Source organism: Colobus angolensis, unplaced genomic scaffold, assembly GCF_000951035.1.
Source record: "Colobus angolensis palliatus isolate OR3802 unplaced genomic scaffold, Cang.pa_1.0 Scaffold138, whole genome shotgun sequence".
NCBI lineage: Eukaryota > Metazoa > Chordata > Mammalia > Primates > Cercopithecidae > Colobus > Colobus angolensis.
The window spans coordinates 4144271-4167740 of NW_012114466.1; the positions used below are offsets into that span (position 1 = coordinate 4144271).

Here is a 23470-nt window from a genome sequence, read left to right on the forward strand (position 1 = left end):
GTGCATTCATAACAAGGCTCAGGTGATGCTGATGCTGCTGGACTCTTGCACCCCACTTGAAAACCACTGTTTCATACCTTTTAAAACTCCCTTTTCTGTCATTTTAGAAGAGTTTTGAGTGGTAACAGGACTAGATATGTGTGTTCAAGCCACTGTATTTAACTGGAAGTCTTATTCTCGTGCACTTTTACCCTGAAACAACTTGAGCTAATTGCCTCCTCTGACTCTTATTTCTGTCTATGTAATTTTGCTGTGCGGATAGAATGTCCCTTACTTTGTAAAGGGGAGAATATTAGCACCCCTTTCCTCTTTTTTTTTTTTTTTTTTGAGTTGGAGTCTCACTCTGTTGCCCAGGTTGGAGTGCAGTGGCGCGATCTCGGCTCACTGCAAACTCCGCCTCCCAGGTTCATGCCGTTTTCCGGCCTCAGCCTCCCAAGTAGCTGGGACTACAGGCACCCGCCACCATGCCCAGCTAATTTTTTGTATTTTTAGCAGAGACGAGGTTTCACCGTGTTAGCCAGGATGGTCTCAATCTCCTGACCTCGTGATCCGCCCGCCTCAGCCTCCCAAAGTGCTGGGATTACAGGCGTGAGCCACCGCGCCCTGGCCCCTTTCCTCTTTAAAACATTTTTTATCCCTTGAGCCCAGGAATTCAAGGCTGCAGTGAACTACGATTGCACCATTGTACTCCAGCCTGGGCAAAAAAAGCAAGACCATGTCACAAAAAAAAAAAAAAAAAAATCAGTGGTTGCTCAAGAGTTTGCAGTATACATTTAGAGCTAGCCTAAGCCCACCTTTAAGTAACACAATACAACTTAATGGGAAGTACAGAAAACTTATAAAAGGGTATTTCCGATTTCTTCCTTCTGTGCCTGATAACATGGCTGGCATTCATTTACCCGTGTGCTTCAATCACCCAACACGTGGTGGTTATTATTACTCCACTGATCAACTCAGAGTGAGAAAATAAAAGATGTTATTTTACCGTCACTTATTCCTCCTCTGACACCCTTCTTTTCTTGATGTAGATCTGTATGATTTTCTTTCTGTCTGAAGAATGCCTTTTTACATTTCTTGAAGAGTAGGGCTGCTGGTCGTGAAGTCTCTCAGTTTTGTTTGTCTGAGAAAGTGTTTATTTCTCCTTTATTTCTGACAGAGAATACTGGATTTAGCATTCTAGGTTTAAGCTGTTGAAATATTTCAACACTTCAAACATTTCAGTCCACTCTCGCTTGCATGATTTCTGGCAAGAAGCCTGATGTATTATAATTCATTATCTTTGTTCCTCTATAGATAAAAGTATCTTCCTAAGATTTTCTGGCTTCTTTCAAGATTTTCTCTTTGTCTTTAGTTTTCTCCAGTTTGAATATAGTATGTTTAGGTATAGATTTGGGGGGATTTATCCTGCTTGGTATTCTCTGAGCTTCCTGGATCTGTGATTTGCTGTCTGTCATTAATTTGGGGAATGTTTCTACCATTATTAATTAAAGTGGGTTTTTGTTTTTGTTTTGTTTTTGCTTTTGTTTGTTCTTTTGTTTTGTCTCTTTGCTTATTTCTCTTTCTCTTTCTGGTATTCCAATGATGCAAGTGTTACACATTTTGAAATTTTCCCCCAGTCTTTGGATATATTGTCCTTCCCATTCTTGGATATATTGTCCCTTCCCATTCTTTTTTTCTTTGCATTTCAGTTTGAGAGGTTTCTACTGACATACTTCAAACTCACTAATTCTCTCCTCAACCATGTCTAGTCTACTGATGAGCCCATCAAAGCCATTCTTCGTTTCTGTTACATTGGTTTTTTTTTTTTTTAATTTCTGGCATTTTCTTTTAATTCTTTCTTAGAGTTTCCATCTCTGATTACATTGCCCACTTGTTCTTGCAAGTTGTTTACTTTTTCCATAAGAACACTTTACGTATTAACCATAGTTATTTTACATTCCCTATCTGATCATTTCAAAATACGTGTCATATTTGAGTCTGCTTTTGCAGCTTGCTTGGTTTCTTCATACTGTGCCTTTTCTTTATAGGCATTGTAATTTTTGTTGTTGTTAAAAGCCAGACAGGAACTGAGGTATATAGGCCTTTAGAGATTTTATGTTCCTTTGGCTGGGAGTTAGGATGTGTTTAATGTTTGCTGTAGCTATTGGTGCAAAGGCTGCAATTTCCTCCAGCATCCTTGCTTTTTCCTCTCCTGCTTTCATGGGCTTCCTTAGGAGCTCCTTCTTAAATAGACTGTGTGCTTTGCAGTTCTTTCCGTTGTAATCCATTATTATTTCACTAGAGCTGGGTTGATGTGGTGGTAAAATATTGGGGAGGGAAAACATTCTATAGTTTTATGATTACATTTCTGTCTTTTAGCGGGCTGAGTCCATGGGCTGCAACCTTTAGAAATATTTATTGAGTTTTTTTCTGCTTAGGTGAAACAGGAATGCTAGAAGGGGCTGGAGTTGGCTGATTGTCCTTCCCCCAAAGCTAAGATAAGGCTCTCAGAAAGTTTTTTCCCTTGGAAAGTAGTTATAGAGAAGGCTCAGGACGTATTTCACCAGGATTGCTCTTCCCCTTCCCCTGCCAGAACCCTGAGGGATCTTTCTCAGATCTTCACTCTGAGAAGCTAGTGAGACTCCTGAAGCTAGTGAGACTCCTGAAGTTAAAGCCCATGAAAGTGGGGGTGGGGAGGTACCTAAGACTGGGCCCCCAGAATTTCTTACTCTTACACTAGTCCACACTCAGTTTTCTACCAATTTGCCAAGATTACCATGTAAGTATTCCTGCCAGCCTGTGACTCCAAAGGCTTTTGCTCCAGGAAAACAGGCCCCAGCTGTGATTCTCTGCATGTGCCTGTGTCTCCAGGTTTCAGGGTGACATTTTGCCCCATTACCTCAATTCTTCTCCTCCTGTCTCTGCCACTTTCCCCACTCCTTCCACATCCAGCTTTTGGCAGCTACACTTTGATTTTTCCTTTGGTTAGGTAGTTAAATTTAACCTTCTGTCCCGCAGCCACAACTAGTTCCTTCCTGCTTGGTTCATAGGTTGATTCTAAAACTTGAAAACTAATAAATACCATTTTATTATAACTATGTAAATATTGTTCAGTGTCAGGTAATGAAAGAAAACTAGCTTGTTTTCCAGTTGTACTATCCCTGAGCCTCTAGACTTAATATCAAATAGATTCTCTTGTAGATCACACCAATTGCTGAAAATCATTTCACATTTGTCTCAGTCCCTTTGGGCTGCCATAAAAAATATAAATTGGGTGGCTTATAAACAACAGAAATTCATTTCTCACAGTTCTGGAGGCTAGGAAGTCCAGTATTGAGGTACCAGCGGGTTTAGTGTCTGCTGAAAATGTCCTGGATAGTAGATGTCTGTCTTTTCACTGTAACCTCATGTGGCAGAAGGGACAAAGGTCTCTCTGGGGCCTCTTTCATAAAGGCACTAATCTCATTCATGAGGGCTCTGTTTTCATGAACTAATCACCTCCCAAAGGACTCACCTGCTAAAAGGTCATTATCTTAGGGGTTAACATTTTAACATATGAATTTAGGGGGGACACAAATAGACCACAGCAATATTTTAAATTTGTTTCGTATCTATACTATGATTTTATTGGATAGGTTATTTCCTGGAGTTTAATTTATTCTTTATTTTCTTTATGATATTTGCCTTTGTTTTATCTTGTCAAGTAAAGACAAATCCATACTTAGGTAAAAGAGACTTTATCTGAAAAGACTATTGCAGCAGGGAGAGGAAGATTATTACAATAGAGAGAATGCCCCAACCATGAAATCTGTAAGCATCTCAAAGAGCAAGCAGAAGAGGGCTTTTGTTTAACAGGGAAGAGTAAACAAGGATAGAAAGAACCAAGTGTGGGGAGTAAGATGAATAGATGGTGTGACCAGACAGCTGAGCAAGAAACATCTTGCCTGTGGTCAGAGTCCCTGAGGCGCTATTAGGGAGGGGCTATTCCACATTCTGTTGCTGGCTTAGGCTGAGGTGGGTCCAAGTTCAAGGTTCTGGAGAAAGGAGAGTAGCTTAACTAAACTGTGGTCAGTTAGCAGATATTTTGTCCAGATTAGTCAGTGGGAACAAACAGTTCAGCTAATAATTTATGAGACTGAGACTGGGAATTTGGAGGGTCTATGTCCTTGCTATCAGAGGTAAGCCTTGGGGCGTCTATGAATCTTTTCTAAGTCATATGGGGAAAAGGTAGTTCTTTGCAGTAGACTTATCCAGGGACATTAAGGTTGGGGTGATTTATTTAACCATCACTTTTTATAGAACAGGGCTCAGATAAAGTTCATTATTTTTGACCTTCAGGTTTCCCCAGCATTCTATTCCACTTTCTCCTCTCTTGAGTTTTTTCCCCCTGGCATCTCTATTTGAGAACCTACCCCTGCCCCCCCCACCATTTTCCTGCTCTAGTTCTGTGATCCAAAGAGCATCCTGTGCTGCCTCCACTATTTTCTAGGTTGGATCCCCTGTCTCCTATATCTCACATCTCTTTATTTCTTGATTTACATTCTTCTTTTGCTGGAGTACTTCCTGAAGTAATCTCATAAGAAAGGGTGGACAGGAAGTAAATTTTCTGAGTTCTTATTGAACTAAACTTTTTAAATTCTTCTTCGTACACATTGCCGGATTGTCTGAGCATAGAATCTTAAGAAGAAAATTGTTCCCTTAAAAGTTTGAAAACATTGATCCATTGTGTTTGAACTATGAGAAGTCCAATGCCTGTGTGTATGTATGTGTGTGTATGTGTGTGTGTGTGTGTGTGTGTGTGTGTGTAGAAAGGAAGGACCATTTCATCCTCAAATGCCTATGTGTTTTTTTCTTCCGTAAACGGGATCTCCTCTCGCTGAATCTATTTCCAGCTGAACAAGAATTCATATGCATTCAATGAATAAATCATGGAAAAATAGCAGATAAATTAACTAAATGATTATAAGAGATTCTTGTTAAAACATAGGCTTGATACTTTTATAAACAACAACAAAAGGACTGTGGGATATCTGAAGCCCACCTTTCAATGGGGGTGATCAACTTTTTTATGCGTTGAAACCTTAATAAGGATCCATTGCACAGTTGCTTGTTTCTTCTCAAAGACCTCTTGATGATAAACATCTCTGTTATTTGTAATTATATGTAGATTATTCTTTTCTAGATCCAAAATAGACTTTTCTAAATACTACTGAGATTAGCATATGCATATGATTTTATTACTACATTTTAATACCACGTTGGCAATTTCTCCCGCTGATGAAATAGTGTTGATTGTCCTTTTCCTCGATGTCACCATCATGCAAGCCGACCCGATGCAGGGCCTTTGCAAGGCGGCTCTGCAGCTGTGGGTTGGAAAAGCTCAGCTCTTGGCTCGTCTTCTTTAGAAGCAGATATCTGAATCACTGGAAACTTCTCTCTCCAGCCTACCAGCGTTCCAAGCTCTTCTACGTTGACACTTGAGCCCAATCCTGCTGAGAGAAAGTTTAGGTGTTTAAGTGCCAGAAATTCCCCAGGAATTTAAGTTGTAGAAATGTGAACTTTGAATGCAATTAAACTTTATTTTGAATTATTTTGCATCTTTAATAGATATACTATATGTTCCCTGAGACTTTTGGATTTTACCTCACAATTTAGTCTTCCAGAACTTAGGTAATTTCTTCTGTGTCAGAGTCAAGGGGATGAAGGAGCCTCTGTTTCCACAGGGATGTCCTTGCTGAGCCATCAATGCAGGTGGAATTTTTATTTGAGAAAATCCTCAGCTAGATAGGTTTTGCAAAATACCGTTTGACTGCTTTCAGCTTGACAACTTCATTTCAACCACTCCTGAAAGAGAATTTAATATATTTCTTACTCATTTCCTCTTCTTCTTTTCACTGTCTTTGACATGTTTCCTCTCTTTCAAATCCCACTGCCATTTCTAAGTCCAGGCCCTTCTTAGTTAAGGCCTCCATGACCCCAGGAGCCTCCCATCCAGACTGCTACTCTCCCACCACTGCCACCACCCCACAGTCTCACTTCCAGACTGTCTTTGAGGCGCTGTCAGATTTATCTTCCCATGATACTACTCTGCGAATGTCACATCCTTGCCAACATACTTTCATGTGCCCGCATCATAGGGCCGGATTCTCAGCAGACATCTCCCTTCGTCTTCTGCAAAGCCACCAACCCTGCTATCCCTTCATGCCTCAGGTCTTCAGTCCGGGCAGCTGTGGCCCCCGGCCGTCAGTGAACTGCACTGTCACCTGTCATCACCCTGAGTCCTTGTATTGCAGAATGTGTGTGCCTGCCTGAGAGCAGAACTAACTACCATGTCTGCACCTTCAGGGTGGGGAATGGTGTCTTAAAATTATTCATTTTCCCCACGTTGCTCTGTGCTCAGCAACTGTTTGTTGAATGAATAAGCAGTAGGGTGGCTTTTAAAATGAATATGTTCTTTTCTTCCTTTTGGGACAAGCTGGGGAGTCAGCCGGCATGATAATTCCATCAATTACCTCGACTTCCTGAGAGCAGTGGAGAACAGCAAGTCAACAGGAGCTCAGCCCAAGGAAAAGGAAGAGAGCATGCCAATCAATTTTGCAACGCTGAATCCACAGGAGGTTGTGAGGAAGATCCAGGAAGTAGTTGAGTCCTCCCAGCTGGCTTTGTCCACGGTATGACAGGCTGAAAGTGCTTTATTGTGAAAACTCATCCTGATTCATGAAAACACCTCTCAGCCCCACCCTGAAACCCCTCCCATCTCTGTTCATTCTCCTTGGGGTGTCTAGTTAACCATGAGCAGAGCTTTTATGTGAGTAAATGTGTATCCACTCTTCCACCCCAGCATGTGCTCTCCAAGTTGGGAGTGCTCAGCATTAGAAATGCTGAGTCTGGGGTGAGGTCGTGGGACTCTGCGCAAAAAAGAGAAAATAGAGGCCCTTGGGCAACAGTGGGCTCAGCGCATCCTGGGAGCTCTCAGCGCAGCCAAGCACTGGGTCCACAGAGATGAAGGACTCAAGGTGGCCTTGAAGAGGTTGAACTGGGCCAGGTTGTGGCACAGAGACTTCATTGTGAAGTCCTCCGGGAGCAAGGGGAGTCACCTGAGTAGGCTGACGTTCTGCAGCTTCCATCTGCATGGTGCTTTAGACAGTGTGCGGAATGATGCCTGCATGTACAGAATGAGGCCTATGTGTGTGGAATGATGCCTCCGTGTAGGGAATGATGACTGCATGTAGGGAGTGATGCCTGCGTGAACGGAGTGATGCCTGTGTGAATGGAGTGATGCCTGCGTGTAAGGAATGATGCCTGCGTGTGGGGAATGATGCCTACATGTATGGAATGATGCTGGTGTGTGGAGTAATGATGCTGTGGACTATGCTGGTGTCCTTGGATATTGTGTTTGGAACCAGCCTCCTGGTGAGGTGATGCTCCCACGTGAGTTTCCCCATGTGTCAGCATCAAGAAGGGAAGTTGCTGTCTGCAGGGGGCAGGCATCGGAGATGAACAAGGCAGCACATCAGAACCATCCTGTGAGAAGCCGGCACCCAGAGTCCAAACAGCCACAGCAACCCAGACTGCAGGATCCAGTCAACACCTCTCAGTCCCCACAGTGAACATCCCTTCTAACATCAGAGTCCTGGCTCCGCACATTCTAGAGGGCTTCCCGGGGCGCTGGGGGCCACAAGCCCTAATGAGAGTTCATGAGTCTTTTCCTCTTTGATCATAACCTTGCAAGGTGGGGCTTGTGATTCCACTCTATAGGAGGGGAAACTGAGGTTCAGCATGAATAAACCTGCCCAGGGTCACACAGGGACTACGGAGCAGAGCCCAGAACATGAGAAGAAAGGGGAAATGGATTTGTCACAGCCCTTTTCCAAATCCAGGTGGTTTGAAGAATTAAAGTCCTGAAGATCTTTACTTGAGATGTGCTGTCTACTGCCCATGACTTCTTTTGAGGATCGACCTTGGTGTCTTGACTTTTGCAGAAATCGAGGCTAGTGACCCTTTTAGAGTATCAGACTCTTGGAGGTGGGAATCACTCACTCTCCACTCGTGAGATCTATTTTAAGCTTTTTTTTTTTTTGTAAATCACATCCCAGTTTCCTTGGTGTAGGGAAGCAAGGTGGGCTCCGGAGTCCCGGTGTGAGGGATTAGTGGGGAGGGAAGGGGTGAGGAGGGGTGGCCCAGCCAGCTGAGCAACACGCGAGGCTCTTCTTCACTCTCCGCTGTCGCTGCCCCTGTGGCACAATTGGCTGTGTTCATTCTTAAGATCGTTCTCCTTAACATTTGAGATCCCCAAGGGCCAGGTACCTGGATGGGGGCATTTTCCAGTAAACTTAGGAAAACTTACACCTGCCCTCTGAGTTAAGTCCATCTTTACAGTGAAGAAACTAAAGTTTAGAGAGGTTCAGGACTTATGGTAGGCAGCAGAGCCCAGGTTTCCAGAACAGCTCCTGGCTAGGGGACTTCCCACTGTACACAGCTACCTCGTGTTACCACGGACTACATGAAAATGTGAAGCTATCTGACGTTTTAAGGTTAATTTGATTACACATATGCCATCACCCTGTTAGGCCAATGGGGTGTGCCTAATTAGCTCCGAATGAGAATTAATCAGAAGGGTGTGGGGTTTGCAGGCCCTCTAAATTCTTCCTTTAAAAAAAGATTTTAATCTACCCCTGGATGCAGATTTCCTGGCGCAATAAAAATGAATGATTTTATATCGACAGATGGAAAAAAAATGTGCTTTCTTTTTATAGCACATTTTTGCACTTTTTCAGTTTAACTCCTCTACTGTAGGATTTGCAATGCGTGCCCCCTCTGCTCCAGCGCAGGCCTGGGGCAGCTTCTCATGATGCGAGGCCACTCGGGCTCTGGCCGAGACTCAGGAAAGGACAGCAGCCGTGCACGAACCTTGCTGTGAAGGACAGTGGTGAGGTCAGGGTGGTCCCCTGATCCCTCCTCCCAGCTGCTCCCCCAGTCGGACTACTGCCTTGAGACCCCTGCCCTGATGCGATGCGGTGAGGTCTCTCCTGAGCCTCCTGTTACAACTAATTAATACTTAAAGGAAGTAGAATGTAAGGGCCAAGAGAGCTTGAGCAAGTTACTCTCTGCTCTGTTCTGTAAAACAGGGATCCTGGGAGCAGGGGTGAGGCTTCCATCAGGACGGTTATGGGTGCTTCGGGCCAGGATTCCTCTTTATTCTCCTTCCTCCTCACATCCAAATAGGAGCAAGTAAGGCGAATTTCCTCTAGAACTCATAAGCTCCCGTACTGCGTTCATGTCGTACTTGTCTCAGTCCTTCAATAATGGTGCATTTATTTAGTAATTTAGAATTTACAAGGTACTTTTATACACTAGGCTTCATTTGCATTCAGCAGAAACGGTACTTAAGGAAAGTGTTTTAGAAGTATTCATTTGACAGTAGCATTTGCCATCTTTTTTTCTTTTCTTTCTTTTTAGGCATTTTCTGCATTGGATAAAGAGGATACAGGATTTGTAAAGGCTACAGAATTTGGACAAGTTCTTAAGGATTTCTGTTACAAACTAACGGACAATCAGTATCATTATTTTTTGAGGAAACTAAGAATTCATCTAACCCCCTATATAAATTGGAAATATTTTCTCCAGAACTTTAGCTGTTTCATTGAGGAGGTAAGAATGTCTGCAGCACATAAACATCTCTTTGAAAATGAGCTAAAATTAGTTTTTACAAAATAGATAATTGATTAGAAGCATATTAGATAAATTGGCAATCACCTCATGTAATTAGCTCATTCTAAATGAAACACTGGTATAAATTCTACAGACTATTAGAAGGTGAATATGCATCCTTTACTTTGTTGGAAATTTTATTTTATTTTATTTTATTTTATTTTTCAAAGAAGTTTGGGAGCTTGTTTTCTCTAGTTGCTTTAGAGTTCTAAGGAGTCTTAGATCCCAGAAGATGGTCTGGGAATGAGATTACTAAAGCAAAGAGCATGAACATTTTTCAGGTTTGAGGTTAATAATAGCAGCAAACACTATAGCATGTCTTCTGTGTACCTGCCACTATTTCTAGTCCTTTGTATATATATTAACATGTATAATCATGTTGAGGTCACTGTGAGATACAAGCTATTAATATCCCCAGTTGAGAGACGAGGCCTTCGCACAGAGACATGAAGTATTATCCACAGTCACCCAGCTGGTGAGTGGTGGAACTGATTTGTAAGCCTGACTCCAGGTTCCTAAACACTGTGGTTTTTGTGATTTTTTTTTTCATCTTTGCCATTTAGATGGATGTTTCTGAACAAAATACACTATTGTGTTGCATATTTTTAGCTTTATGTAAGTGATAGGATATTGAATGTTGTATCTGCACTTATTTTTTCTTGCTTATAGTAATGTATTTAAGATTTATCCATGTTAATATACTGGCTTTAGTTGATGCACTTAAGCTGCTATAAAAAGTCGGTGGCTCACGCCTGTAATCCCAGCACTTTGGGAGGCCAAGGTGGGCAGATCACCTGAGGTCAGGAGTTTGAAACCAGCCTGGCCCACATGGTGAAACCCTGTCTCTACTGAAAATACAAAAAAAAAAAAAAAAAAGTAGCTGGGTGTGGTGGTGGGTACCTGTAATCCCAGCTACTCAGGAGGCAGAGGCTGGAGAATCACTTGAACCCAGGAGACGGAGGTTGCAGTGAGCCAAGATTGCACCACTGCACTCCAGCCTGGGCAACAGAGCAAGACTCTGTCTCAAAACAAAAAAACAAAAAACAACAACAAAAATCCAGTCTATTAACTGAATATATGATTGTGCCATTCGGTCGTCACCCTCCTGTTAACGAACGTGCAGCTTGTTCTCAGTTTCCTTCATTACAAGCAAAGCACCAGTCCCCCTTCCGTGCCTGTCTCCTTGTGTGCACACACTGGAGCTTCTCTGCCTGGAATTGCTGATGGGAGGGTGGGTCCACATTCAACTTCCCAGAAACAGCCAGCGTTCTTCTAAGTGATTGTGCCAGTGTACAGCCCCACCCGTGGTACAGGAGAGTTCCTGACACTGCACATCCCTGCTGTCCCTTGGTTTTGTTAAATGTTTTAACTTCTGCCATCTGATCATTAGTAAGGTCAAACACTTCCATGGGTTGTCAGCTATTCAGGTCTCGTTGTCTACAAATGACCTGAAAGGCTTTCGGCCCTTGGTTGGCATGTGGGTTGCAAATACCTTCCGCTGGTCTGTGGCTTGTCTTTGCTCTTGTTTTATAGTGACCCTCGCTATTTTTATGATTATGTGTGTGTGTGTGTGTGTGTGTTTTGTCATTTTAAAAGGAATACGTATTCACGAGAGACATCGGGGACAATGCAAAAAATATATGTAAAAAAGGATAGCAGTAATCTAGACCCCACGATGATGGGGATGATGACAAGAACAACCTTGGCCACCGTTTAGTGGGCACCTACTAAGCTCTGGGCCCTTCACATGCACTTTCTCATCTCACTGTCTTGCCCATTGGGGAAGGCGGAGTAGACAGGCTCCCAGAAGTCAAATAGCCACCTGAGCTCAGCAAGGAATGGCAAGCCAGAGAGTTTGCCTTCAGAGCTGGTGTTCTTTCTAAGCACCATCCTGCCTTACAGATCTTTTTTTCTTTTTTCCTATTTCTAATGCATTTTTTAACAGAGTGGAGATGACAGCGTATATATATATATTCATGTATCCTGCTTTTTTTCACTTAATGTTAAATTGTACCATGTCACTTAAAGGTTTCCCAAACATCAGCTAAAAGGTCTATATCACATTCCACCCACTCCCTTATTTTTAAGCATTTAGGATGTTTTCCTCCAGCTTTTGCCTCTGTTATTTACAGTGAACACTTTGTATGTAAATCTGTATCCACATTTTGGATTCGTTCCTTAGGAAAGATCCAAGAAATAAAATAACTGGAGTCAAGGGGTAGGAATCGTTTTATTGACCTTAAAAGCAGCCCTTTATATATTTTTTAAATAATTCTGTTCTATCGGGTTGGATTATATGAAATTACCATTTTTAAAGTCATAAATGGTTGAATGTTGACAATTTCATATGATTTAAGCTAACATTCATAGAAATTGTTTATGTCCATTATATACTGTTTGGAATATGCTGATACAGTTGAAGAAAATAATTAAAATCACCCCTTGGGACAACTAGGGTTAATACTTTGGCATGTTTGCTCCCAGCCCTTTTTCTTTTTTTTCTTTTTTGAGACAGACTCTCACTCTTGTTACCCAGATTGGAGAGCAATGGCGCGATCTTGGCTTACCACAACCTCCGCCTCCCGGGTTCAAGCGATTCTTCTGCCTCAGCCACCCGTGTAGCTGGGATTTCAGGCATGCACCGCCATGCCTGGCTAATTTTTGTATTTTCAGTAGAGATGGAGTTTCTCCATGTTGGTCAGGCTGGTCTTGAACTCCTGACCTCAGGTGATCCACCAGCCTCGGCCTCCCAAAGTGCTGGGATTACAGGCGTGAGCCACCGCACTTGGCCCCTTTTTAGTATACAAATGTCCTTTAGGAGTAGGGTTGAGGACAGACCACGTATGCTGCTGAGTTTGGGGGTTGTGTTCTGAACTCTTGCAAGTCTTTTTTTTAACAAACATTTTTCATTTGTATCAAAGTAACATATGCCCATATAGAAATAAAATTGAATTGTTGCAAAACACTTAAAAACAGAGATCACTTGACTTACCCATTTAACTTCCAGTCCTGCTCCCCAAGAGCAATCACTTTTATTTTCATTTTGGTTTTTTGCTGTTTCTTCAGCTGCATATGTTCCTGTCTCTCAGTAATATTCTTACGCTGCCATTTCCTAAATGATCAGTCTCAGGCATTATTCACCGATGTGCTGATGTGACAGATGAGGGATCCGGCTCTCCTCTTCCAGCTCTGCTGGCCTCTCTTCCAGGGTCCCCTGGCCTGTTCTCTCCTGCCTTTTCGCCTCCTGTGGTAGCACTGGCATTCTCTGGGGTCTTCATTTTCCTCTAAAGCATGGATTCCATCTAGCACGCGCCATTCCATCGCGTAGGTTCATTCTCTCCCTCATGACATGTGTTTCCTATGGCCAGTGTGTACCAGGCACTGAGCTGGGTGCCAGGTTTAGCAGCAAACTAAACAGATGCAGTCCCTGCCTCCAGAAGCCCCCATTCTAGTGAGGGAGACAGAGCAGGAGTGAGTGACTCAGTCACATGTCAGGTTCCAGCAGCAGCTGGGAGAAAAATGGAGCAGAGCAGAAGGGAGGGCCTGACGAGGGGTGACATCCGAGGAACGAGGAGGGGAGGGAGTGAGCAGTGACATCGGGCGAGGGACTGGCCGGCACCGCTAGTGCGATGGCACCCGCAGGAAGGGGCCAACTGGTTTGGGGGCAGATGAAGGAGAGGTCTAAGGAGATGGGGCCAGGGAGCGAAGGAGCCAGGCGGCCGTAGGCTTGGGGTCCTCGTAAAGACTTTGGCTTTGACTCTGAGTGACATGGGGACTGTCTTAGGCTACTCAGGAGCTATAACAAAATACCTCTAAAGGACCTGCAAGTGGAGAAGACCGGGCTTTAAGCTCCACGTCTGCTGTCCCCCCCTCAGCATGGCCTGAGTGTCCTCATGCACAAGTCGCAAGGAGCCTCTGCTGATCCTGGAATTGCCGGACCAAGGAGAGAACATTCCTAAAGCTTTATGGACTGTCAGCTTGCCTCCCCCAACATTAGTTAGTTCTGCCCAGTTCTCTTGGCAAAGAGTCGCTTTCACCTCCAGAAGCACCTGCTCAACATCCTAATGAGAAAATTGCAGCAAGAGTGAAGAGGAGAAATGTGCATGGAGACAGGGATTGATCACGGTGGGCTGGGAACCATGGATGCAGAGGTGGCACTGTCCCTGCGGCATGCGTGCCTGCACCGGCCACCTCCTGCCCTGTCCCGTCAGTGTGTGATCTGTTTTCTGGGAATTCAATGGGATCAACCCCCTAAATTGGCCTAGGACGGTGCACCTGGCCAAGAAGCTAACATCTGAGCTCAGACAAATCGGAAAAGCGTGCATTTACCAGGAGGATGAGTAAATCCTTGAGCAAACTATTTCTGGGCTGGAAGGGCAGCACAAAACTGCAAGGAACATGACGTGGCAGGAGGAGGGGGGTGACCACAGAGCAAGCAGTTCTGTTCGTAGTGAATGACAGAGTAGGTGTGAGTTTTCTTTTGTCCTGTTTAGTCGCAGGGAGCAGGAGATGGTGGCAGAGACAGACCACCTGGGTCCTGCAGCTTTGCTTGCAGAGTTTAGGTCCCTTTGTCTGAATAAAGAAGAATGGCTGAGGACTCCTGAGTGAGGGAGCTGGCCAGCCTCCTCCAGGGCGGCTGCAGGGGAAGGCAACTGGGGAAGAACCCCAGACTGCATTCATCATGAACTTCTCCAGTTTAACCCCGGGTTGCTGTGTTTTTCTAATAGAAGGGAAAAGAAGTAACAAATAATAGGAGTAGTTAATGCATCATCCTTAAGCTCATTAAATATGATACCACCCATCCTTTTCCTCTGGGGGATGCACAGGAGGTAAGTAATTAAAAGGAGATTACCAAAATGTAATTAAGACAGTCGGCAACTCTCCCCGCAAAGCAAGTTCACCGTGAGTAATCCCTAGCCAAAGCAATCCATTCTCGGAGAGAGAAAAACTGGAATTGTAGTTAAGACATTGCCTAAGACCTTGCGTAGACTGAAAGTACACAGAGAGTAAAGATGACAATTTTACACCTACTCATAATCCATTTCTTCTATTGGATATGCCATCAAATCTGTCTTCCAAAACTCCTATTGTTCTTATGCCTCCTCTGCCTGTCACAGCAGCACGTGAAAATGATCTGCGCTCTTCTCACAGCAAGGGCTGCGGGCTTCCTGCCCCTGCTGTGTGGCTTGACCATGGGTCCTCCCCCATCCTTGCTCCTTCCTTACACTGCTTCGTTAAGCACCACTCAAATCAGACAGTGCTTCTTAAAGTGCGGGTTCCAGGCTGCTGCTGTGCAGACCAGCCCACCCCAGGGCTCCATGGTGGGGGAGCCCAGGAGTCTTGCTGTGCAGCAGGCCTGGGAGTCATCCTCCCGGCACCGTCCTGGGCTTGAGAACCAGCCCAGGAGGCACAGAGGCCTGCAAGCTTCTGGGAAGGGAAGGCAACGTATGTCTTTTCAGACGGAAGCAAGGAGTTGGTCCCATGCGCCTGGAAGCCATCACACCCCCTTTCAAGATGAGAAGCGCTGGCCTAGATGACATAAAAGAGGAACAAGGCATCGAAGCAAAAAATGCTACCCAGTGGGTTGGTGAAAAAGCAGAACAGGAAAAAAAAAAACAAGAGAGAGAGAGAGAGAGAAGACCTAAACGGCAACACACACACCTTCTCATGAGATTCCCACAAACTGGAAAAACAGCATCTGGATTTCTCTTCCCAGCAAATACCCCGTCTTCACTTCTAGAAAAACATTTTACATTCAAAGTGCCATGTGCAAAGTGTAGAGTATCACCTTGTTTTTAGAAAATCGTTCCCGTTTAACATTTCCCTTAAATCTTAAAGTGCAATTTCAGTTTCTTCAGTGAGTATAAAAATAACGCTCAGTGCAGAAATAGAATTTTAAAAGACATAGTAGAAACCCATATAAAATCTTTCTACTTTATTACCATGGAAATAATGGAATTTTTTTAACAAAACACACCCTTATTCAATACAGAGTAATTATTTTGTCACATTCTAGCAAGCAGAGAGCCAATGAAATCTTTCCTCACTTTGTGTGGAAATATATGATCTCAAAAGTCATTCAGTTATATGTTAAATAACTTGAAGATGGTTTTTGTTCCAATAGAGAATTGAAGAATGTAGTTTTCAACCACAGGGACTTATGGTAAAGTACATCAAAATGTTTGTAATCTTTTATGAACATCATATTTATATTCACTGCCAACAGTGTTACTTCAGTTTATTTTGCTTTTTATTGTAAATATAATGGTGTCCGTGTATTTTTTTGTTTGTTTGTTTTTTGAGACGGAGTCTCACTCTGTCGCCCAGGCTGGAGTGCAGTGGCCGGATCTCAGCTCACTGCAAGCTCCGCCTCCCGGGTTTACGCCATTCTCCTGCCTCAGCCTCCCAAGTAGCTGGGACTACAGGCGCCCGCCACCTCGCCCGGCTAGTTTTTTGTATTTTTTAGTAGAGACAGGGTTTCACCATGTTAGCCAGGATGGTCTCGATCTTCTGACCTCGTGATCCGCCCATCTCGGCCTCCCAAAGTGCTGGGATTACAGGCTTGAGCCACCGCACCCGGCCCAATGTCCATGTATTTTTAATGAATATGATAAAGAATGGGGAAGTTTCCTTTTCAGGAAAGGGCTCTAAGATAATTGTAAATAAATTAAGTGAATTATTAAGATATTAGCATTACTGTTATTTACCCTTGCTCTTGATGGCAAGAAAAGCTAAGTCTTCTGATGGAATTTCAGCGATTTTAACTATTTCCCTTGAATTTCACTCACTCTCTACTTGCCACTGCAAAATTCACTACCTGCCGTCCTGTAGGTGGGTGGCACTGTGGCAAGTCGTGAGGGGTAACGACTTTTGGGAGGGCCTTGGTGACAGGCCAGGGTGCAGGGGCTGCTGGGCCCCCTGTGCCACACTGAGGCAGAAGGAGTATTATTCCAGGCCACCCAGCAGGGCCTACAGGCATCATCACGTGGTGATCCAGCAGGAACCAGGCAGACCTGATGCATCCACTTCTCCTCAGCCTTTGAACTTGGTGAGCTGGCTGCCCTCCTGAGGGAAGCCCAGGGTCCTTGGCATGGGTGGTGTCTGCTTCCTCTAGAGCATCTGTGTCTACACAGGTCCTAGCACTGCCCCAGTATCTGCACTAATATGGATCGCCTCCTTAAAGCCAGCTATAGTGATAAAAGCAACAGAATGAAAGTCACATCATCACAGAAGGTCGGCAGTGAGGTTGCACAGGCTGCTAAGATTCGCTCTCACTGAGCATGCTACAGAGTTATTCTTTTGCTGTTCAAACTTTCTCCCAAGTCCTGATTGGCTGTGGCAACACTGCAACTCCTCCACGCATGTGTCCTGGGTCCGGCCTGGCTCTGAAGCCTCCCTTTAGGAAGGAGTGTGAGTCCCCCTCCAACCCCAGTTCCCGGTGGCATGGACAGGGTAGGAACTCGGAACCTGCCAGGCAAGCTCTGCTGGAAGTAGCACAGGGCCGGCCGCCAAAGGGTGACAGCCACGGTTTCTGGTGCCTCTTGCAGGAATGTGAGGGGACCACACCAGGCTTTCCCCACCTGGGCCTCATGAAGGGTGGTCACATGGGCCCCCTTCCCCAACAGAGAGGCCCCCTTTCAAACACAGCTGTGTCAGGCAGAAGACAAGGCTATCATGAACCTGTTGGTGAGGTTGGAAGAAGCATATCAGACAGAATTTCTGGTAGTCGTTTTAATTTGTGTGGTTGAATTTTCTCAAACCTGGAGTCCCATGTCCCCAAGGGCAGGGATGAGGTCTCATTCTCCCTTGTGCCCCAGCCCTACGCAGCACACCCCGTGGCAGGACCTCAGCCAGGCCCCACGGAAATGCATGGTGCGGGGGGCCCTGCTCACCTCCAGCACCTGCCTTGTATTAATCACTCGCTCCAGCATCCTCAGAGCACTCCTGCCTCATTCCCCTGAATCCGGATCAGGATTCTTCTTGATTCCTAGCCTCCATGGGAAGCCCTCTGGATGTTCAAACGAAATGGACAATGGTGCAACCAGCCCAGGCAGGCTCCCCATTCATTTGGTCCCTACAGAGCCATGACAACCATTTGTAGATAAATTAAGTAAGCATCAGAGTTGAGTGGCACCAGTGATTCTATGAGGTCATGATCCTATCAGGAAGCCAGACACCAATCCAGGAATGTATTGTCCCAAGTAAGTCTTGCAGAGAAAATCCAAAATACAGATGTTACCAGCATCTTAACTATCATCAGACTCCCAGGAAGGTAACTTGTAGTGTGGCTGCTTATGTTCTGGCTCAGGATGCTGCCCTGGACTGGACGAATCTCAATACTCCACACTCAGCAAGTGAGAATGAGAATGTGTGCCTGGCTCTGGGCCAGGTCCTGGGGTTCAGGCTTGTGGCGGGGACAAGGAGCCTCATTTGCAGAGGAGGAAACTGGTTGGACATCTCAAAACATCAGCTTCTCCAGGGGTAGGGCTTTTGGTTCACTGCTCTGTCACTCCTGCCTGGGAGTGTGCCTGGCATGTCATGAGCCCTCATCAGTGTTGCTGAGTTCGGATTTTCAGAGGCTTCTGTGTTCTTGCACATGTGGTAGGTGATTGAACTTGTGCTAAAATCGGAGGAGCGTGGCTTTGGAGTCAAACAATCTCCATCTCCAGCACTGGCTGGCAGGAGCTCAGAACCGAGCCCCACTTACTTTGTCTACACAGCAGGGAGAGCCCTGGCTGCCTCACAGGGTGATGTGAGGACCAGGGAAGATTCTCTGTTGCCCAGCTCAGTGCCTGGGTAAAGGAGACGCAGGAAGGAAGGCCACTGGTACTCCGGGGTACCAGAGGAGGAAACAGAGAGGTAGAAGCATTTGTTCCCAGTCACACCGTTAGAAATGCTAGTGCTGGGATTCAAATGCCAGCCAGTTCCAAGGTCCATGCTCCCTGCTCCCTTCCTGAGCAATGAGAACTGTCTGGTGTGTGCCTCCTAGGCTCATTGTTCAGATTAAGCAAGTGAATGCAGAAAGAGCTTTGCCTGGTACCTAACACAGCAAACACCAAACATTTACATTCCTTATTATTTTTGTATTCTATCCTATTCCAGTGAGTGCATGTTTAATGTTCAGTAATGATGTGATTAGGTGGCATAGAATTTATTTGGGTGGAATAATTTATTTTAATAGTTTTTATAAATGACTTCACCCATGAATTTATTGAATCATTAAAGGGTCGAAGGGCAGCTTAAATGTTTCCCTTTTATTTCTTTGCATTGTATGGCAATTCGATGCAACTGGAGGATTTGTGAATTGGTGTTTGCAAAGACCTCAGTATAGATCCTTTGTGAACGTCAAGCTGTATGACTGAGGTAAGCACAGAGAGCTGGGAGGAGGAGCGGGAGGACAAGGAGGATGACAAGGAGGAGGAGGATCTAACTCTGTGAGTGGGGGAAGGATGGGCAGAAACGGCTTTCTGATGAGCTTGCACCGAGTCTAGAAGCTTGAGTTGAGGAGCCAGCCCAGGTGGATCCCAGGAGATGGGGCTTCCTGGGAGGAGAGTTGGTGCTTGCAGAGCCCAGGGGTTGGGAGGGCACCACACTTTGGGCATGGCCAGGGCAGGGCAGTGGGGGAGGCCCATGGCAAAGGATTCTGTGAGGAGAGCCAAGGGGCCGAGCTAACAGGGTGGTCCACTCCACCCTTGCTTGCCTCCCTGGGTGGGTGTCTCAAAACATCAGCTTCTCCAGGGGTAGGGGTTTTGGTTCACTGCTCTGTCACTCCTGCCTGGGAGTGTGCCTGGCATGTCATGAGCCTTGGTCAGTGTTGCTGAGTTCGGATTTTCAGGAGGCTTCTGCGTTCTTGCACATGTGGTAGGTGGTTGGACTTGTGCTGAAATCAGAGGAACGTGGCTTTGGAGTCAATCTCCATCTCCAGCATCGGCTGGCAGGAGCTTGGATCCGAGCCCCACTTACTTTATCTACACAGCAGGGAGAGCCATGGCTGCCTCTCAGGGTGATGTGGGGACCAGAGAAGATTCCATGTTGCCCAGCTCAGTGCCTGGGTAAAGGAGACACAGGAAGGAAGGCCACTGGTACTATGGGGTCAGTTTTCAGTAAGCACTGGTTGAATTCACTTGAAGCTTGACTTGACTGATGGCCTTTGCAAAGGAAGTTCTGGAATCTTGGGATTAGCTGTTGTTCATTGCCCAGAAGGAATCCTGGTGTGGTAAGAGATCCCAGGCCTGGCCAGCAGTTATGCCACCAGAAAGTCTGGAACTGTGCCTGGAATTCTGATGAAACTTTCTCACTTGTGCAAACACTGTGCTGGAGTATCTACTCCCATCGGGCAGTCACCTGGGCCCGACCTCCTGACGCACCAGAGGCTCCCCTCAGGCATGTGCGGAGCCCTTCGGAGGCCAGCGTCAGTTTCTTGATGCGGCAGCGAGGTCTGTAGCAGGCAGCTTCCTCAGAGCTTCCACTTTATTTTCATCTGGATTTTTTAATGTTTTATCTTTTTTTTTTTTTTTTTGACAGGCAGTTTTCCTGCTGTTGTTATTTTTAGCATTCATTTATTCACTGTAAATACAAATGAAGATACAGTACAATTAATTTCTTTGCTAATCAAAATATTTGATCAAATGAAGCAATTTTTCAATTCTTAAAAGTAATTACACCATTCTTTAAAAGGAAGTGAGGAATTCTTTACTGAGTGTTTCTAATTAGGAGTTTTTGCTACCTGCTGAGTTCTTATTCTGTGTGAAGTTCCAGGACTATTTTTTTTCTCCTGTAAGGAATCATAGAAAAAAAACTATATAAATGTCTCTGCAAGTATTCAGAACAAAACTTAGTGTGTGAATCATACAGTCAGATGAGCTAATCATAACCTTCATAATTACATTAATATGCAGATATATTTCTAGTCTAGCAGCCAGATGGACCTTGCTAACCATTTTGTCACAACCTGTTGCTCTCGGGTGGGTGACCACCATCTTGGATACCCACTGAGGGCCACAAAGCCCCTTTGCAATACGTCCATTTCATGGAACGCTGATGACTAAAAAGCCATCTGCGCTCAACAGCTTATTTGTCCTCTCTGTATTCTGAGCTCATCCCTTGTTACTTCTTACTCATTAGAAACTCAGAACTGCAGCAGTCAGCTATCACTACGTAACAAGCAACCATAAACCCTCAGCGCCCCAACACAATAACACCCATTCAGTTTTCACAACTGTAGGGGCTGATCCAGGCTGGACTAAGCTCTGCCGTCTTGGCTGGGATGACTCTGCCCTTCATCTCTCTCATCCTCCTCCTTGGTCCTGTGTGATGGCCACAGCCTGTCTTCTAAGGCAACGGCATGGGTGCAGGAGGGCTTGCCCAGTTATGCAAATGCTCCTTCATCCTTCCGTCACGTTGTAATTACCCACATTCCACTGGCCAAAGCATGACATATGGTGGAATCCAAAGCCAAGGGGTGGGGAAATACTCTCAGCTTCTGTAGTGGGAGCCGCCACAAAGCCCTCCGCAAAGGGCACGTGCACAGGGTGAACAGAAGCAGGGGGGCCGTGGAGACGACAGACCCCAAGAAAGCAGACGCATGTGCACCACTGCCTCTCCAGCTCTGCGGCTTTATTTGACAAGTCTACCACCCCCTTCTATCAAGTTCTCTCTTCCCAGTCGTCCATAGAAGTCATTCTATGGTAGAAGGTTGGTAGAAAACTGATTTTAAAGCCGGCCTAGAACAAGGCTGGACATACTGACAGAATATTAGAGGGCTCTTTACTGGGGCCACCTCATACAGCTGCTGAAACAGGAGGACAATAAAACCAAACGTGAACTAACAACATTTCAGGTTCACTTGACCCTTAGGGAGCCTGTCCTCTCCTCTCTAGCCGGTTCTTGCACTGGGCTTAACTGTCACCTCGGGGCTGGCTCCTGCCCCTGGCTTGGGTTGAGTAAGGAAACCTCTCCCTCTCCCTTAAGAGCTGTCCCTGCCACACAGGTGAGTTCCTTGCAGGACAAAAGTTAATTTGCCTTTGTCTCAGACACCAGGGAGATCAGCACTTTTTTTTTTTTTTTTTTTGAGACAGTTTTGCTCTGTCACCCAGGCTGGAGTTGGAGTGCAGTGGCACAGTCTCGGCTCACTGCAAACTCCACCTCCCAGGTTGAAACGATTCTCATGCCTCAGCCTGCCAAGTAGCTGAGATTACAGGTGTGGGCCAGCACATCCTGCTGATTTTTGTATTTTTAGTAGAGACGGGGTTTTGCCATGTTGGACAGGCTGGTCTTGAACTCCTGACCTCAAGTGATCCACCCATCTTGGCCTCCCAAAGTGCTAGGATTACAGGCGTGAGCTGCTACGCCTGGTCAGCAGCTCCTTCCTGAAGTGCATGGGGGATGTCCTGGAAGATGTCTGTCTTTTCCTGGAGTGACTCTGGCAGGGTAGTTCTCTCTAACTGTTGTGGTTATTCCCATTTCTCAGACGGAGGACGGAAGCCCAGAGAGGTGAAGCAATTGCCTTAGTGAGTTGCAGCTAGAGGACGGTGGCACTGGGCCCTCGGCTCAATTCGAGCCTGTGATTCGACCCCCACAGCCCTGCTGCCCAGAGCTCATGGCAGCCGGTCAAGAGACACAGTTCTGTGGCATGGCCACTGTGTGCCTGGGTTCCTGTGACCAAGTCTCAGACCTGGCTTCTGCCTTCCAAGTGCCTCCAACTCCTTGGCTGGGTGGTTTGAGCTGCAGGCAGTAATGGGCACCAGGATGCGCCATCCTCTGATCATCCATGACAGCCTGGTGTTAGCCAAGAAGAGGGCTCGACCCACGTCTGTCTGAGTTCCCAACTCCTGCAGAAATATCTGTAATTACCAGCACCAGCAGCAGCAGCAGCAGCGTGGCAGGCTCTGGGCCACACACTTTGAGGGTTTGTGTTGGTGAAATCCCAGGCCTGCCCTTGAGGTGACTGGTTTGGTTTTGGTTTTGGTTTTGGTTTTACTTTGAGACAGGGTCTTGCTCTATCATCAAGGCTGGAATGCAGTGGCAAGATCAGGCCTCACCATGGCGTCAGTCTCCCAAGCTCAAGTGATCCTCCCCCCTCAGCCTCCCAAGTAGCTAAGACCACAGGTGCCTGCCATGCCCAGCTAATTTTTGTATTTTTTGCGGAGATATGGTTTTGTCATGTTGCCCAGCCTGGTCTCAAGCTGCTGAGCTCAAGCAGTCCTCCACTCTTGAACTTTCCAAAGAGGTGGCTGTTTTTATTTCCACTTTACCCCAGTGAGGACAGGGAGGCCAGTTTAGGGGTGCATCTTACCCGAGGTCACAAGATAGGGGCAGCCTGAGCCCTGGGTTTATGATGGGCTGTCCCCACTCTTCAGGCCCAAGCCCCTCTCCTCCAGCCTAGGCTGGCACTGGCCGCATTCCTTCTGCCCTGGCAGGTGGCGCCTGGGTTACTGGTGCTGCCTCCTGCTCAGGAGCATACCCCGTGAGGCGCTGAATGAGGGCAGGTCTGGCCCTGGTGCAGGAGGCCAGGACCCGGGCTGGAAATCCCAGCACTGTGCCTCCCTGAAGGGCTCTTCCCAGATAGCCGCAGGGGCCGTGCTGTGCCTACCTGGAGAGTCCCAGAGCAGAGCCAAGGACTGTGAGAGAGAGAGCAGGCCACGCCCCACTGGGCTGCTGCCCTCCCCCCCTGACCTGGGCTGCCTCCCTCCCGCCCCCAACCAACTCACAAGAGGAAACCGAGACCCAGAAAGGCAAAGAGATGGGCCCGAGGACATGAGGGCAGGAGGGAGACATGGTG

The 23470-nt window shown here is 46.1% G+C and overlaps 1 protein-coding gene across 4 annotated transcripts in view; it reads left to right on the forward strand.

Annotated features, from left to right (window-relative positions):
- EFCAB6 (EF-hand calcium binding domain 6) overlaps positions 1-23470 on the forward strand; it is a 328394-nt gene that overhangs the window by 266403 nt on the left and 38521 nt on the right. For all 4 annotated transcript variants that reach the window (XM_011934784.1, XM_011934785.1, XM_011934783.1 and 1 more), the window contains 2 exons: positions 6455-6650; positions 9439-9630. In XM_011934784.1, coding sequence (XP_011790174.1) covers positions 6455-6650; positions 9439-9630 — 388 coding nt within the window. The remainder of the gene's footprint in view (positions 1-6454; positions 6651-9438; positions 9631-23470) is intronic.